The sequence below is a fragment of the Triturus cristatus genome, chromosome 7 (assembly GCF_964204655.1).
Source record: "Triturus cristatus chromosome 7, aTriCri1.1, whole genome shotgun sequence".
Taxonomy (NCBI): Eukaryota; Metazoa; Chordata; class Amphibia; order Caudata; family Salamandridae; genus Triturus; species Triturus cristatus.
In genome coordinates, this window is record NC_140590.1 from 1,084,692,106 (window position 1) to 1,084,708,098 (window position 15,993).

The window sequence follows — 15,993 nt, forward strand, 5'->3', positions numbered from 1 at the left end:
GCCTCCATGCACCTCCCATACTTTGCCCTGATTATAGTAGGAATGTTAGCATGATAGAAGATACCTATATATTTAGTCAGTTCAGACCACCATTGTAGCTGACAGGGCATGTCAAAACTGGTTCAGGTATAATGTCAGTTAACTATGAACTCTTATCTCTGAACTTCGCCTGCATTAATCTTGAGGTGCTTCGCCCATTGATAGTATGCCCACCAACTTTTCTCCATCATGCAATAAAGTGCTGTTATCTTGATTCAGTTCTTTCAGGGGGCATTTAAGAAACAAATTTGGCTCCCAGTCAATTAACTACTTCCTGGAAGCAGCATTCAATGGTCTTGTTACAACATCTTATGTTTAGGCTTCGGAAAATTGGAAGTAGCTGGCATCGTCTTTCTGTCTTCAATTTCTAGCAGATGCATACAATGTGGCTGAGTGGCACATAATAATTAATGCACTTTGATTCATGTTTGCTAGAAAAATAGCTTTTAACCCATGTAAAGTCAAACTTTTTGACGTTTTTGACCTATGGTTTGGACCTCTTATTTCCACTGAGCTATCCCAGCAGAGAACAAGCATTTGCAATGCAATAGGTCTCACAGTTACGCAAGTTTGGGCTATTGGCATTGTAAATGGCTAGGCCTTTTATTTTGGTTTTGGTTTTTAAAACATAAATAAAAGACATTATCATTTACAATGGCAATAGCTTAAACTCGCGTAAATGCGAGACCTATTGCATTGCAAATTCCTATTAATATTCTGAAGAAGCGTGGTGGCAGAAAAGGAGTAGTAGGGGTTTGTTCCGCGTTGGTGCTGCTGCTTTGGATCTCTGTGCTCTTGGACCTGTAAGCAAACGCTACCTTCTTTAAAAGGAAACGCTGCCTCTCACGGCCCCCGCTGCGTGGGAGCCGTTCGCCTGGTGAGGAGTGAGGGAGGACTTCAATCTGCTCCTGGTCACTGACTCCCTGAACTGCAGCGGGACTGCGAGGACCAGCAAGCACACCGGTGCTGACTCGCCGTAGCTGGTCCTCTTCCTGCCCCCGCCTCCTGTTATTTAAACAACAATCTGAACGCATACGCGGGACGCGCGTGGGTCGCAGCGCGGATCGAAGGGCGGGCCCTCTAAGGCCCTCACAGGCCGGAGTAGGCTGGGCTGGGGCCTACCCTTTTATATTTCGAGACTGTAATTCATCTTTTATCTACTGTTCGCACAAGTTAGGGAAATTAATAGGAATAATAGCTGCTTTTATACTTCTTTGATAGTGGAAATGACCGCCAAAAAATTAAGGTCTGGGAGGTTGCTGGTGGGCGGAACCTGCTCCAAGACTAAATCTAACCCCCTACGTAATAGGGATGCTCACGTTGCGCTGTTAAAAGGTAAATGTCAGTTATTTAGCTAATGGGAAAGGGGTAAGGAAAAAGTTCCTATAGTGGGGTTTAAGTCAGAAGATAATATTGAAAGAGGAGGAGATGAAGGCCAAATTTCTGTGAGGGGCTATAGCAATCTTGTCGTTTCAAGTGATCAGGCAAATAAGATAGGGGGTGTTTACCTTCCCACTGATGGGGTGGGCGGACCCTTAGCCCTTTTAAAAACACAGGTGCCTTCACCGCAAACTCCCAGGGATAAAATTATAAATGGTACTTTGCCCCTACAAGGCCCACTGGATCCCACGCTTAAAACAGTAGAGGTTTTAGTGCATAGTCACTTACCTCCCCCCGATGAATTATTATCTAAAGAATCTCTCGCTCCGTTTCTGTCTGTGGAAGAGCAAAGTAATGATTTTACGCTCCCAGACCTAGATATGGAGCTTTGTAAGAGATATATTGTAGATGACTCTAGCAAGTCCATAGCTCCAACAAATACCCCAGCAGTAATAGCCCCTACAGGGCTTCAATTATACAGTAGTACCCCCTCTAATAAATCTCAATTCTTTATATCTCAGTCAAATATTTCTACGAGCCCTGAACTTGATATCACAGATATCCATCTCAATCAGTCTATTAGGTATGATAAACCCGTCTCTGACTCTTTGTCATCCTTAGAACATTTGCTTTCTTCTATTTTATCGTTACTTGAAATATTTGTTGGTGGTTCCGATTGTGTGTTGGACACTGTAACTCAAATTCTGAAGGTACTACTAAATAATAAACAGGGGAAGGATTCTAGTTTTAAACACGAGTCTATTCAACCAGGGCTGAAAGGGATAGAAGATAAATTGGTAGAGAATGAGCCTGAGAACGCCCCTCAAGTTTCGGTTCGAATTGAACATGATGAGAATTACCAACTTACAGATAGAAAGAAAACAGTAGTAACGTTGAGGAACATCCTCGTAACTCCATTAAAAGTTCCTGTAACTAGCTGTGGTATTGAGCCTGATCAAGATTTGGAAATTATTACTGAAGTTGAAAAAAGGTCAGACAAGGAGTTATTCCCTATCTTTAAATCCCAAATAAATGATGGAAAAGAGGGTGTTCTGGATCAACCATATGAGGGGAAAAAGGAAAAAACAGGGAACCCTAAAAAGAATAAAGGAAAAAAAGAGGAAACCAACTCGAAGATTTGCAAAAAAAAGGCAGAGGAAAATTAATTTTGAAGAACATTCAGATATTTCCATTGGAAAAGATCTCTTTCAAGGTTCCATGATTAATACCTCCCAAGATGGGATTCGGCAAGTTAAATCAGATCAAGAGATCCTGTATCCAGCCGATCAGGGTGTTGATTTGCAGGATCTACCATCGTCCCATAATGACCCACTGCTTAACCCTATACCCCCATATCAGTTGCCTATAGTACTGTAAGGGGGCCTTCCAACTCTAATCCTTCTGTGGAGTTGACGAAACCTACTAGTTTCATATTAACAGCTCTTAATCCCCTAGCTAAGTCATTCCCTGATACGATTGGAAGAGAAATGGTTCCTGAAAGGTTAAATGACGTCCCTGAAAGGGATAGTATAGATACTCTCCTTTTAGACTTTTTTCCTCTGTTTGATACGAATTGTATACTAAATCGATCTTCGCTCCTTAAATGTTTTTGGGAGATCGAAGGCCTAAAACTTATACAAACTAAGGATATAGATGTAGTAACAATCGTGAAAACAGAGTTTGGGATTTTAACGAGGGTAAGGTTTTATTCCAGACTTATTGTAAATCATATCCTTCAACGGTCAGAAGGCTTTCAAAGTAGAGGGATTGATGTTATGCCTTTCCTAGAGAAATCCCAATCCGGAAGATTTGTAAATAAGCTCCCGTTAAACCAGGCTATCTCTGATAGCATAGATCGCCCTGCTGAAATTGAAGACCTAAAAATCTGTATTTCTAAAAATGCACGTCATGTGACATATAAAAGTTCCCGTTCCTTTCCTACCCAAAGAAACGCTGCTGAAGAGAATCCTCAATGGTATTGGTTGCCCGGCGTTTTGTCGAGCAAACCTAATAATAATCCTAAACCATATTCTCGTCTTTAGCAACAATTTGAAAATAATATCGTGGAATGTCGCTGGATTAAACAATAGCCCTGAAAAATTACAATTCCTACACACACTAGAGGCTAATGTGATTTGTCTCCAAGAGACTTGGTGTGTAGAGAATTTATTCGTAGGAAAGGATTATTTTTCGTTGGAGGGTGGAGCAATCCCCTCTAGGAGAGGACATGCAAGGGGCGGAGTGGCCTGTGTACTGTCTACCCAGATAAAATGGAATTTTTCCCACTATATAGATTCTAGTAAACTTTTCCAGGCAGTAACGTTGTTTAATTTCGCCAATACTGAAATCTGTAAACCAATCGTTTTGATAAACACCTATATCCCCCCAGATGCTTGTTAAAATGTAGTTTTAAAGAAGGTTTTCTCCTTTATAAAGAAATTATCTGATAAAAAACCTCTTCCCCATATAATTTTGCTAGGTGGTTTTAATTGTAAAATCTCTAACTTCAGTCTAGAGCTATTTAGAAATAAGCACAAAGAGGAAGCCTTGCAGATTCCTCAAGCCCTTTTTCCAGGAAACATCAAAACAAACAAGAGAGGGAAATTGCTCCTTGAAGAACTGACAGTAGTTGATGGAATCATAGTAAATGGTAGGCTTCCTTCAGATACTCCGGCGAATTTCACCCACAAATCAAATCAGAGTGAATCCATTTTAGATTACGTGATGGTAGAAAGCACCTCTTTTTCCCTTCTGAAGGATCTTACGGCCTCCTATACATTATATAATGATCATAAAGTAATACCTGTTACTGTAAATTTAAATCCGCCCTTGACGGATCGTTGGTCTTTAAACAGCGAACTTGTCAGTTTTGGAGATAAATCAGGGAGATGCTATTGGAATATTAGGGCAATTAGGGGCTTGGAAAGCATTCTAGAGGTTGGAGTAAAAAACTTGGTGAACTGAAAAGGGCTTGAAACAATATGTTTCGCTGATTTCATGAATGCGGTGATCTTCATTGCAAAAAAATCGAAACTAAAAGGAAAAACCAAAGTAGTCCTTAGTTCTGTTCGTTTACTTAATACTGAAATAAACAAATTAGTAAGGGAACAGTATTTGAGTTATTCTCCCGAAAGATATCATAGAATAGTTTTACTAAGGAGAAGGAGGTCCAGGGTGAAGGTCAAATTGAAAAAAGAGAGGGAAGACAACTTATGGATTAAATTGCGGGAGGCTGCATCCAAAGGTCGAGTAAGATTATTCTGGTCGCTCATCGGGGAGGGATGTGGAGTAAGATCTAGACCACTTCCAGTTCCCATCGAAGAGCAAATTTGGGTTAACTATATTGAGAACCTATATTCAAGTAATGGAACAGTGGTTGGGGCTAGTAGAACAATTGAGGACAGTTCTTTAAATAGCCCCCCTTCTGAAAAGGACATTGAAATTGCTATAAAGGGCTTGCGTTCCTCTGGGGCTATGGGTCCGGATGAGCTTCCCATTTCGGTCCTAAAACAGGATAGTGAACAGTGGAGCAAAATTCTTTTTCCGGTGTTTAACTTTTGTTTTTCAAGTAAAACCGTTCTCCCTTCTTGGAAGGGGAGTATATTAGTACCCCTTTTCAAGAAGGGTGACCGGGATGCTCCTCAAAATTATCGACAAATTGCCCTCTTGGACGCTATAGGTAAGGTCTTCGCAAAATGCCTTTTGAAGTTAATTAATGATTGGGTGGTCAAGGGCGAATTATTACCCCTCGAGCAGACTGGGTTCAGGCAAAGGCATGGTACCCTAGATAACTTAACGGCATTACAAGTTACATCAGAAAAATACATCAAAGTCCGAGGAGGGAAAGTCTAAGGAGCCTTCATAGACTTCTCCACAGCATTTGACAAAGTAGATCGTCCTTTGCTGTGGAGGAAATTATCGGACCTGCGCATGCCAACCATGATCCTGGAGCTGGTTTGGGCTCTTCACTCTGATACCTGGTGTAGAGTTTTATTGGGAGGGGAAAGAGGTCTCTCTCAAGTTATTTCTTCAGTTAATGGACTAAAACAAGATTGTTTATTGGCCCCTTTATTATTTTCCCTATATATATCTGACCTCCCCCGTGCCCTATCCTTAAGCGATGGTATTGCCCCTGTATTAGGGGACAAGCTGATTGTCTGTCTGTTATACGCAGACGATATATTAATATTGGACCTAACTCCAAGAGGATTAAACAATCGTCTACAGGCACTACATGATTACGCAGAGACACACTATCTGAGGATAAATGTGTCTAAAAGGAAAGTAATGTGTATGACGGGAACGAAAAAGCTGAAATATGGGAGCTTTACTTGGTCTGTAGGTGGACAGAAGTTGGAAGTTGTAAAATCTTATGTCTTCCTAGGAAAAACAATTTCTGGTAATTTAAGTGATAAGGCCCATATAGCAAATAATACCCGGAAGGCATTGGTACAATGTAAAAGTTTAAGTTCTCTTTATAGATCTACTGGCAGAAGACATTTTGCTCTTCTGCTAGAGGTCTTCCGTGCCAAAATCCCAGCTTCCCTACTGTATGGCATTGAATTACTTGAATTGGGTAAATGGGGTTTTTTGAACGTTACGGAGGGCAAGATCTTGCTGTATTTAACTACGGTTAATACCGCTTGTACCGTGGCCGCTCTTAGGTTGGAATTCGGCCTGCGTAGCAGTTGGGTCCAGGGCCTCGCTGGGCTAGTGCGATGGGTCTTTAATATTGTAAAGGGAGAACCCGGTACTCTAAGATATCTTATTCAAAAAGAACTACTGGGATCCCTAAAAGAGCACTCCCTAATTGTAAAGAAATTCAGAATTGCAGTTGATCTTTTACAATTGGATGAATCAGCACTTTTTACACTATCTGCATATCAGCTGAAGTCCACCTTGAAACTAGCTACATGGAAATTAAGTTTTGGGATGGATAGGGAAGCCCTCATCTTAAAGAAAGGTGTTTCCCCGGCCATTGATTCCTGCCTAATAAGGAAAATACAACCCTATGTTACCTGGAACCTTCCTCATGGTGTACACCGCTTTTTGTTTCTATTGAGGCAGGATCGTCTTCCTTTGAATAATTTATTGTCTAGATGGTATGGTTCTTCAGCAATGTGTAATCTTTGTAATAATGTTTCTCAGGATATCACTCATGTACTCTTTGTCTGCCCAGCTCTGCTTTTACATCGGCGTAAGTGGTTGAGACCAATTTGTTTAAAATTAAATATTTTGTCTGCCACCACATTCTTAGACGCCATTTATAATCCCCCCAATGAAATGTTTTGTTATAAAATCTTCAACTTTTTTAAAAGCTTTATAGATATATACTAGAGGTTCTCAAAATGTTCTTTTTCTGTTGTTTTTATTTTGATTTTAAATGCATGAAAATTTATTTTCTATGTGTTATCCTTTTATGTGGATCTCATTTGAGTTCCAAAATCATAAATAAAATTAAGTTAAGTTAAGTTAAGAGTAGTAGGGGTTTAGCCTACTCTGCTCTTGCAGGGTTAGAAAATACTCCATTCCACCCAGTGCTTAATTTGAACCGGTGGTTGCAGGTGCATGCGCGCTGACTCAGGCTCGACCTAAGTAGTTTCCAGAAATATTGAGCTCTCGTAGTTATCCCACAGGAACACTGCCAATTAAAGTATCTTTTTGTTATGGTCACCCTGTGGGAACAAATTTGCAGTCCATCCTTCACATTTGTACAAACACACGCACACTTGCAAGGAGATCCGATTACATGACCCACCAGTGATAAACATGTTGAGGAACTTGGAGTTAGGAGAGCAAACCCCGGGCTCAACCATGCACATGGAAATCAAAGTGCGATGCAAAAGAGAGAGGACTTCCTTTTGTAGTCTGCTTTACATGACAGCTTCGAGGCACAGAAGCTGACGTCAGCGCTCATGGTTTCGTTGAATTAGATACACTTTGGGCTGCCATCTTTTCATAGGCAGACCCGTCTCTGCAGCAAGCAGTCAGCCTATTTTGTTGCTGTGCTGCACGGAGATCATGAATATTAAATTAAGCAGGCGCTGTGATCACGCGCCGAGCCCGTGCATATATTAAACAAGTGACGGGCTGCTTGTAAAATGAAAGTGCGCACGGTTTAAATTGTCATGGACAGCAGCCTATCAGAGACCCACTAAAGGCATTCCACTGCCCCAACATCAGCATCTCATGACCAGCGCACCGCAGGCATGTCACTGACAAAGACTGAAGATCAGCTGCTGCCATGTGAGTTATAACGTGAGGGAGAATTAACCCCTTCAGCGCTCATGACGGAGCCACTCCGTCATGAGCCACGGGTGCCGTATGCTCATGACGGAGTGGTTCCGTCATGCTGCGGCCGTTGGCCGCCGCTCCTCCCACGCTGTGCTGATTCCCCACCTGTGCGGGCGATTAGTGCAGTGGGCGGAGTCATGAAGGAACCACTCTGTCATGAGCACAGCTCAACCGTGGCTCATGACGGAGTGGCTCCGTCATGAGCACAGCGCCACCGCGCTGCCCCCAAACCCCCCCCGCCGCAGCGAAGGGGTTAAAAACCATGTATATTACCATTAGTTAGATTTTAGCGCGAGGTTAGGCCCCACGATAAAGCTTTCTCACTCTGTGGAGAATAGGGTATGTCTCAGTTTACACACGGAAGTACCATCCACTAACTGAAGGGGTTTTCTGGCCGTGCATGCAATATGCTTATTTGTATAAACTGCCAGGCTCTGAAGAGCTGACTGTTAGCAAGATTCACCCTCAACAAAGTATTAAAGAGACAGCAGGATCCCCCTCCCGCTCTGCCGAAGTGTCAATTATCAGCAAGGGATACAAATGTGGTGAGGATAGTATAATACCTGGTTTCCATAAGGCATGCAGTCCAGGCCGGTCCTTGTCGAGAAACCATGAAGATTTTGAAGAAGAAAAAAAAGGTGCGGTCTCGAGCTCATGGACAAAAAAGAAGGGCAACATTTTTAGACGGCTAGACTGTAAACATAAGACGTTGAGAGGCAGTCGAAGAGGGAGCTCTCTCTCTCCATCAAGAAGTCTCTAGCTCTAGGGAATGAAACCAGAATTTAGATAACCAAGATATCTATCAGTTCATAGTGTGTACCTGTGCGGTAAACATGCAAACGTACCAGTTTTTTCTCTTGTAAGAAAACATTTATATTAGGTTTCCTAAATCATACAAGCATTTGCAATGCAATAAGACTCACATTTACGCGATACCTATTGCATTGCAAACGGGAGTGCGGGCGGGCAGGCGAGAAGGAACGAACAACAGGAGTGTGGGGGTGGCAAGAGGGCATGGACTGCGGGAGGGGGGCACGGGAAGAAAGTAGTGCTCACAATCTAAAAAAACATACTAGGCAACACTCAAAGTAAAGGGGCCAGTAGCCATGGAAGGATACAATGACGACATGGCCGTCATAAAGAGGGACTAACAAGCCTAAAACCAATCGGAAGGCAGCATTTAAGACACAAGTCAACAAAATAGATGGGCGGAGAGTGGGCAGAGCTTCCACGGAACTTCCACTCCCTTCCAACCACCCTCTTTCATGAAAATAAAATTTGTCCTGACCTCTGCCAGACAAAGCAATCTGTGGCTCCACCTCCCTCTCCTCCACCTCTTCCTTTTCTGCCAATTACTTCTGTCTGGGGCCAGGTCCTCTCAGTTCTTATAGATCAAAAATCTCTGTAGTTAACCTCTCTTCCCATTTCTTTTCTTTCCATATGCTTCTCACCACTAATTTAGGACAGGAGTTTATTAACAATAAACTTGACACTGAAATCATGGAACTATACGCCTTGCAATCAACCCCCTATGTGCAATCCTCCCATTGGTCAGCTGTCCGCATTCTGAGCCCCACACTGTCAACTACCACTGCTCATCCTCCTTCAATCTATGATATCCCGGAGCCGAGGAAACCTTACCTCCCCAGTAAATGACAATATCCTTCAAACTTTGTCAAGAACTATGTCTCCTGCAATCCCTCTAATGAATCTGAGCACTACAGCACCCTAAATTGTGCTTACTTTAGGTCTGCATTCTCCATCTGCACTGACATCGCTGTTGTTATCCTGGTCCGTATTCTTGATATTTTCTTCTTAACTGAATCCTTACTCAACCACTCTTCTCACCCTCTCATAGACATTCTAACACCCTTTTAACTAGTCTTTCTCTTCTAAGAATCAATAAGAAAAAGGAGAAACAGTTCATATCCCCTAGGTATAAGTATAATTAATCATCAAGAACTGGTCCCCAGAGATAACAGGGAAAGGTATGTGTACGTAAATACTGATTAGTTCAGTGGAAAACCATTAGGTTTTTTAGGAAAGGCCTCACCCACCAACCTAGTTGGTGGCATGCTTCATCATCGGCCCCCACATGAGGCACCAAGTGTACCCCAGGTGTGCTGCGATGCCTGAACTACAGCGGAGCGGGTTTTTTTGTAAAGTGAGTGTGTAGTGCAAGTGAAGTGCATGTGTAATTTAAAAAGCAGCTGTCCAAATGGTCCTAGATATCAAGTAGATTAGTTTAATGATGGGCCATGGGCAGTATTAAAAGGAAGGCGAAGGATGGTTTAGGAGGTATCAATGGCCACCACCATCCCGTGGGGTCAACATGTTTCAGCCAGTGCCTAGATACTGGTGCTGGCTTTCATCAGGACCAAAGTGCAAGAAGTGAAGAATACAGGGTCTAGCAGAATGTTTAGAACTGTCTATGTGTGGCACGCGATAAAGGCCACCCTGGACTTCTTACCCTTGTGGACCTAGCAGTAGCATTCTTTATGGTTGCCCTTCAATTTCTCCTGCAGAGTATGAAAAATAGGGAGGGACTGGACAGATCATTATGAACTCTCTATCAGAGCGCCTTTGATTGGTTAAAATTGGTAACTCTTGCTGATCTCTCCCCTATCACGCCACGTCCCTAAAGTCTTTATCTGAGTGTTCCTAAAAAAGTCTCTTGGCATCTCACACCACAGTATGTAGATGACAACTTTTCATATATTGTTATGTCTATCCACTCTACCCCGTCGCAGACTAACAATGTTATTTCGCATATGCTCTCTCAATATGTGTCCATACTTATCAAAGCTTACTGCTTTTTCTAACCTTTTCTCTTTTCCACTTTCTGCCCTGCGCAGCCTAGCAAATTCCTAGCTTCCAGGTCCCTTTCTCTGCGCCCTAATAGGGTTATTTCTATTGCTACCCCGAGAATCAGTCAATCAGTCAAAATACTTTATTTTGCTCTGTTTGACCCATAAAGCTTTGCACAAAATCCAACATATTTCCGTGTAAAATCCTAAATAAATACATACATTTTTAAAATACAATGATTAAAAAGAAAAACATAATAAACATCTAATATTTACTGTGTATCCTAAGTGCAGTTAAAATATAAATTAAGACAGCGTATATAGTATCTACATTATCTAAGGATAATATATAGCCCAAGGCTACCTCATTGGACCTGGTTTCCTGTACTAATAGTAGCGGGCGAAGAAATTGCCTTCTCCCGGGGGGGGGGGGGGGGGGGTATAGATTTTACAAAATAAAAGAAAGTGCTTGGTGAATTGATGTATAAGGCCATCAGAGGGACAGGGTGGAAGTCAGGAAAACCACATGCCTTAAATTAATTTTTCATACTATCCTCTTTTCACACTTTTTATTTTATGTTTATGGATTTCTTATATAGCTTCTGTAGTAGTAGTAACATAGCTTTATTTTGGTTGCAAACCTTAGAAAGCACAAGTAAGCATCTAATAAAAAAGCAAACAATACAAGATCATGTTATCTAAAAGCAATTAGCATCCTTTACAATCGTTCCCATGGTTCTTTAGAATGTAACAATGAATTCAAAAATCATTATCGATTAACAAATACAATCGAACTTGCAGAACTATAGCTGCTCTATATAACTGTAGGTGGTGGTATTTTTAACCAAACTATTGTCCCAGGCCTAATGGCGAAACAATGTATTCCCTCACCACTTTTTTCACTGCTTCTGAGCAGTATCTAATCAAACATTCTGCTTTTTTACGACACATATATGTTTATAAAGTTTTCTGTAAGCCCTGCTAGTACTGATATATTTTTCTTATTCTCTTTATCTTATCCATGACTGTTTTCAGTTCCAGTCTCCTGTCCTTCTGTCCCAACACACCTGTGGCGTTTGCTGCTCCCCTTTTCCTTTGACCAGATACCTGCTCCTCGTTTACCACTCCTCCAATCAACTACATGCATTCGCTCACCCATGCTCCAGGCATCACTATTATCACAGTGCCAATGTTGCCACCCTGTGCTATCTGAATAACACAGGGTCTGAACATGTTTTCTCCTGTTCTTTGTGTTACAAGATCATCTTGCTACTCCAATTCCAGATATGTCTGAAGAGGACATGTGTCTCTCTCCCACTTTATGTTTATTACTGTCTGCTGCCATTTTACTTTGCTCTTTAAACTTCACCCTTGATATTGCTTCACAAGACCAATGAACTACTGCCGATTTCAATTCAATGGCGATGACTTGTTACTTTCAGCTGTGAAATGCTTTCAATCTGTGTACTACAATTGTATTTGCTTCTGCAGCTACCATGATAAATTCTGAACCATTTTAAAATGTGTTTGTTATGCCCCCAGAATCAATATTTTCACAAACTGTAGGTATTGGTCTTTTACAAATACTGCATACAACACGAACATGAATGAAAGTATTGCTACATAAACAACAAATAAATAAAATAATACAATTCGGAAACCAGGGATGTATCTTGCAGGCCTTCTCAATGCATTCCTCTGAGCTCTGCTTTCATATTAAAATAAAGAATTCACAGTTGACGACGAAAGAAAAGTCTCAGGAGCCAGAGTACATAATTACAAGTGCAAGGGATTCAAAGTGGGAGAAGCTGCCAGTTGAGTGGAGAAGGGAAGGACTGAAGGAGATGGCGGTTAGAGTTAAAACTACAAGAGGAGGGAAATAAAGGGAAGAGATAGAGGGGTGACAACACAGAAGAAAGGTCATTGGCTCCTGATATTAGGCAGCAGAGATCTGGGTGTTAGACGATCAACAGAAAATGTAAACAGCACTAAAAGGAGAAGGAGTGAGAGAACTCGAAAGAGAGAGATAAGAAACACATGGGTGATGGGCACTTTTAGTGGGGATCTTTTGATTTCTTTTACAGATATGTTGTCAATGACTGTGTTGCAATAAACAAATATATCAGCAGTGACGGTATTTACGTAGGCCCTAGTTATGAATCGAATGTCAATATTAATAGACTGTCATTTCAATTTTGGCTAGTAAGGAAAGGTACTGGACAAATAGGGAATTACAATTTATGTGACAAAACCACAATTCCTATGTTGCTCACCTATACTTTTCCCGTCTTAAAATAGGGTGAAAATAGGTTTTAGGAATGAGGAATAAAATGCTGCATTTAGAGCAGAAAGTCCAATTCTTGCTATGTTTTACAATTTGCCAGAGAGGAAAACTCTGCAGTTCTGGGAGCAGAACTTCTTAACTTGCAATCCAACCCTTTGTCATATTTAATATAACCTGTTACATCAATAGCGTTCCTAACGTAATTTATATAAAACATTAGATAGGAAATGCAACTCTGAATGCAGTAAGAGAACAGAATGTAAGCATAAGGGAAGTATATCTTTCTTACCAGAATAGTTGTTAATTCCTGAATTAATTTAGAAGAGCAAAAGAGAATGTATGGATTCAATTAGTCAGCATAATAACACAACCTCCATGTCAATCCTTACATAAAAAAAACAATCGCTGTTAAATGAACAAAACTTTGACATTTTAAATGTTCCAACTTCCTCTGGTAGGGGCCTATTTCTATTCTACCTGAATGGCTACTTTATGGCACTAATTAACAAATGTTTCGTTTTGTGCCAGCAGTTGATCACTTGTCATGCTACAATTGTAACATAACACATTTGTTTTTTTATAATTTCGGGGTACTATTGTGGATTTTTGCTTGATTGAACTTGTAGGGCCTATGAACCATTAGAGATTGATATCTCAGGTAACATGTGACACTTTCAGCCTGTCCTTGCTTTTTACCCAAAAGTAATTTCCATGCTGGTTGTTTTTAGACCATCAGTAAAAAGTTGTGATACTTACATTTTTTATCACTTATCATCTCAGTCTTTTTCATCTTGGTCCTTGCTCCATGATGGTGAGTCCTCACTCTGAAGATGTAGTGGGGGTTTTACCATACATACATTGCTATGTTAGCATAAGCGCGTTAGATGCTAGAAAAGCCATCTTGCCACTTCTGCTGCTTTTTGCGCACGACACTGCAGAGACATGTTATTATTTGAAAACTGCTTGCTCGCCTTTTCTTCACATGGGAACTGTCTAGTGTTCGCGTCTCTGAACGTGAGCTGTGACCTTGGTCTGAACACTGTGTGCAGACTCAGTCTGGGTCACCGAGCCATGTATGTTTTCGAATCCAGGTTGATCGGCCCACTCTGTAGTCATAACACACACACAGCTGCAAAATATCTGAGACCTAGGAACCTTTAATATAGCAGACTGCATGCATTACACATTCATTCTGGAGAAGAACATTTCCAGGTGCAGCGCATAGCTGATCCTGTGATGTGATTCACCTAAGCTGATCTTTACGGTATGGGGTTCCCCATTCAAGCCTAGAGACCTTCTAATGGTATAATAATACTAGCTCACTAGCAAAGGGAAGGTGGTTGTATTCCACTGTCATTTTGTATTATGATTTCTCCCTTTATTTTTTATTATGGTATTGTAACAATGCTGATGGTTTTGATTCTAATCATTTGTCTGCTTGTGTTAGCCAAAGTACTGCTTCTTAGAGCACGAGGTTTATAAAATAAACATTTTAAAACTTTACCGTGTCTCTTGCTGTGGACTGATATGAGAATAATAACGAAAAGGTATTTCTGATTCCCACCATTCCTGAGAGTACACCAAGTCGCTTGTTCTGGGTTGTCTAGACATTGGGACCGCCGTAGAAATACGGATAACAAATGTGACACTGATGCTGGTCGGATAGGGGGTCTGGGTGCTGAGGTGAGTTTTTGGTACACCGCAATTCACTGAGGTCCTGGTTTCCTGCGCATAGTTCTGTGCATAAGCAGAATCCCTGCAACAAAGACTTGCAACTTATTTGCCCTTACAAGTCAGTTCCTTTCCTTCAAACCTAAATAAACTATGAGTTTTAAAAGTCAAATTCCACCCACTTGGATATATGGAGGTTACACCTCTCCCACCTCCTCAATTATACCATTTTTGCAAATGCATGGCCAGAGGACAGGTGCAAGGGGAGGGCAGACAGGGCGTTGGACTGTAATGAGGATGACTGATTTCAGGGTGATGGAGGTTACCAGTAAGCACTTGTAGCATTACCACCTTTACTGCTGTCTCATAACTGTCTGCACACTGTGAAGAGGTCCTAAGTACCAAGAGTCTCAGGTATGCATCTGACCCAGAAACGAAACAAGGCATTGTGTGGCATGCCAAGGTCATAGTCACTAAACCAGAGAGGGAGAGTCATTCATATATCCATCAGCAGGGCTGGAGTAGGCCGAGGTCGAGTTCCCACCTAAACCAAACAGCACAGTTTTAATACACCAGATAGGCTGGGAATGATAAAAACCTCATTGTTATCAGACAACCAATTGATCAAGTGCAAAAGAATCGACTTATGATCGAAGTTTAGCTAATATCCCAAGAGTAAGCCACAAAGGAACAAACACCCTCTGTCTGCAACATGCATCAACCAGAAATGACATGCAGCACCCAATGACTCAGGAAATAACTACATGCCCAACCATAGGAATCCCATGGGATGCAGCGGGGAGAAGAGGAGCTCGGAGAATCCAGACTCCTCCAACCCAGGCAATGGCAGAGGATCAAGAACCCTCAGCTGGAAAGGAACCAGGACTAATGATCCACAAAAGAAACCTATAAAATTTTAAAATGTGTCCTCATTTGAGTGCAACTCTAGGAAAATAGCTACGAGCCCAAGAGACTCTAACTCTCACTACTAAATAATGAAGACGGTACTGTAACCATCATCAACAATCACCCCGGAGCACACTGGGCCATTCGGCCCTAGCTGGTCCAACTTCAGATGAAGACTACAGGCCAAAATCTTCTTTTGCCTTTCCTCAAAGCAACTACTGCCTGAAGCATCTCATGACACCCATCTATCTTGGATAAGGCCTTTTCTGATGCAGATCACTTGTTGATATAGGTTTATGGGTCACCATATATCCAGTGTTCCTTACCTGCATGACCTCTATCATTCATCTAGCAATTTGTTCTCCATTTAAAATATCATCTGTGACACTGAAAATTCGAGACCATTTCAAAGATTGTATGATTCTGATGGTCTTTCCCGGAACGATTTTGGATCATTGTTGCAAATCATTGTTTAAGCTAACATTGAGAACTTTTGTTCACACTGTTGTTATCTGCCAATTCCTAGCCCTTGCAGATCTTCATAATGAAAAAATGTGCTGGTAATTTTCTCTCAGAAAGGTGAAACCCTGTTGCACATCCTGTTTCCCCATG

At 41.4% G+C, this 15,993-nt stretch overlaps 1 protein-coding gene across 7 annotated transcripts in view; it reads right to left on the minus strand.

The window, feature by feature from the left end:
• The window catches only part of LOC146811135 (uncharacterized), a 469,768-nt gene that overhangs the window by 82,277 nt on the left and 371,498 nt on the right, over positions 1–15,993 (minus strand). For all 7 annotated transcript variants that reach the window (XM_085618200.1, XM_085618199.1, XM_085618198.1 and 4 more), the window contains one exon: positions 13,094–13,111. In XM_085618200.1, the coding sequence (XP_085474326.1) occupies positions 13,094–13,111 (18 nt within the window). The remainder of the gene's footprint in view (positions 1–13,093; positions 13,112–15,993) is intronic.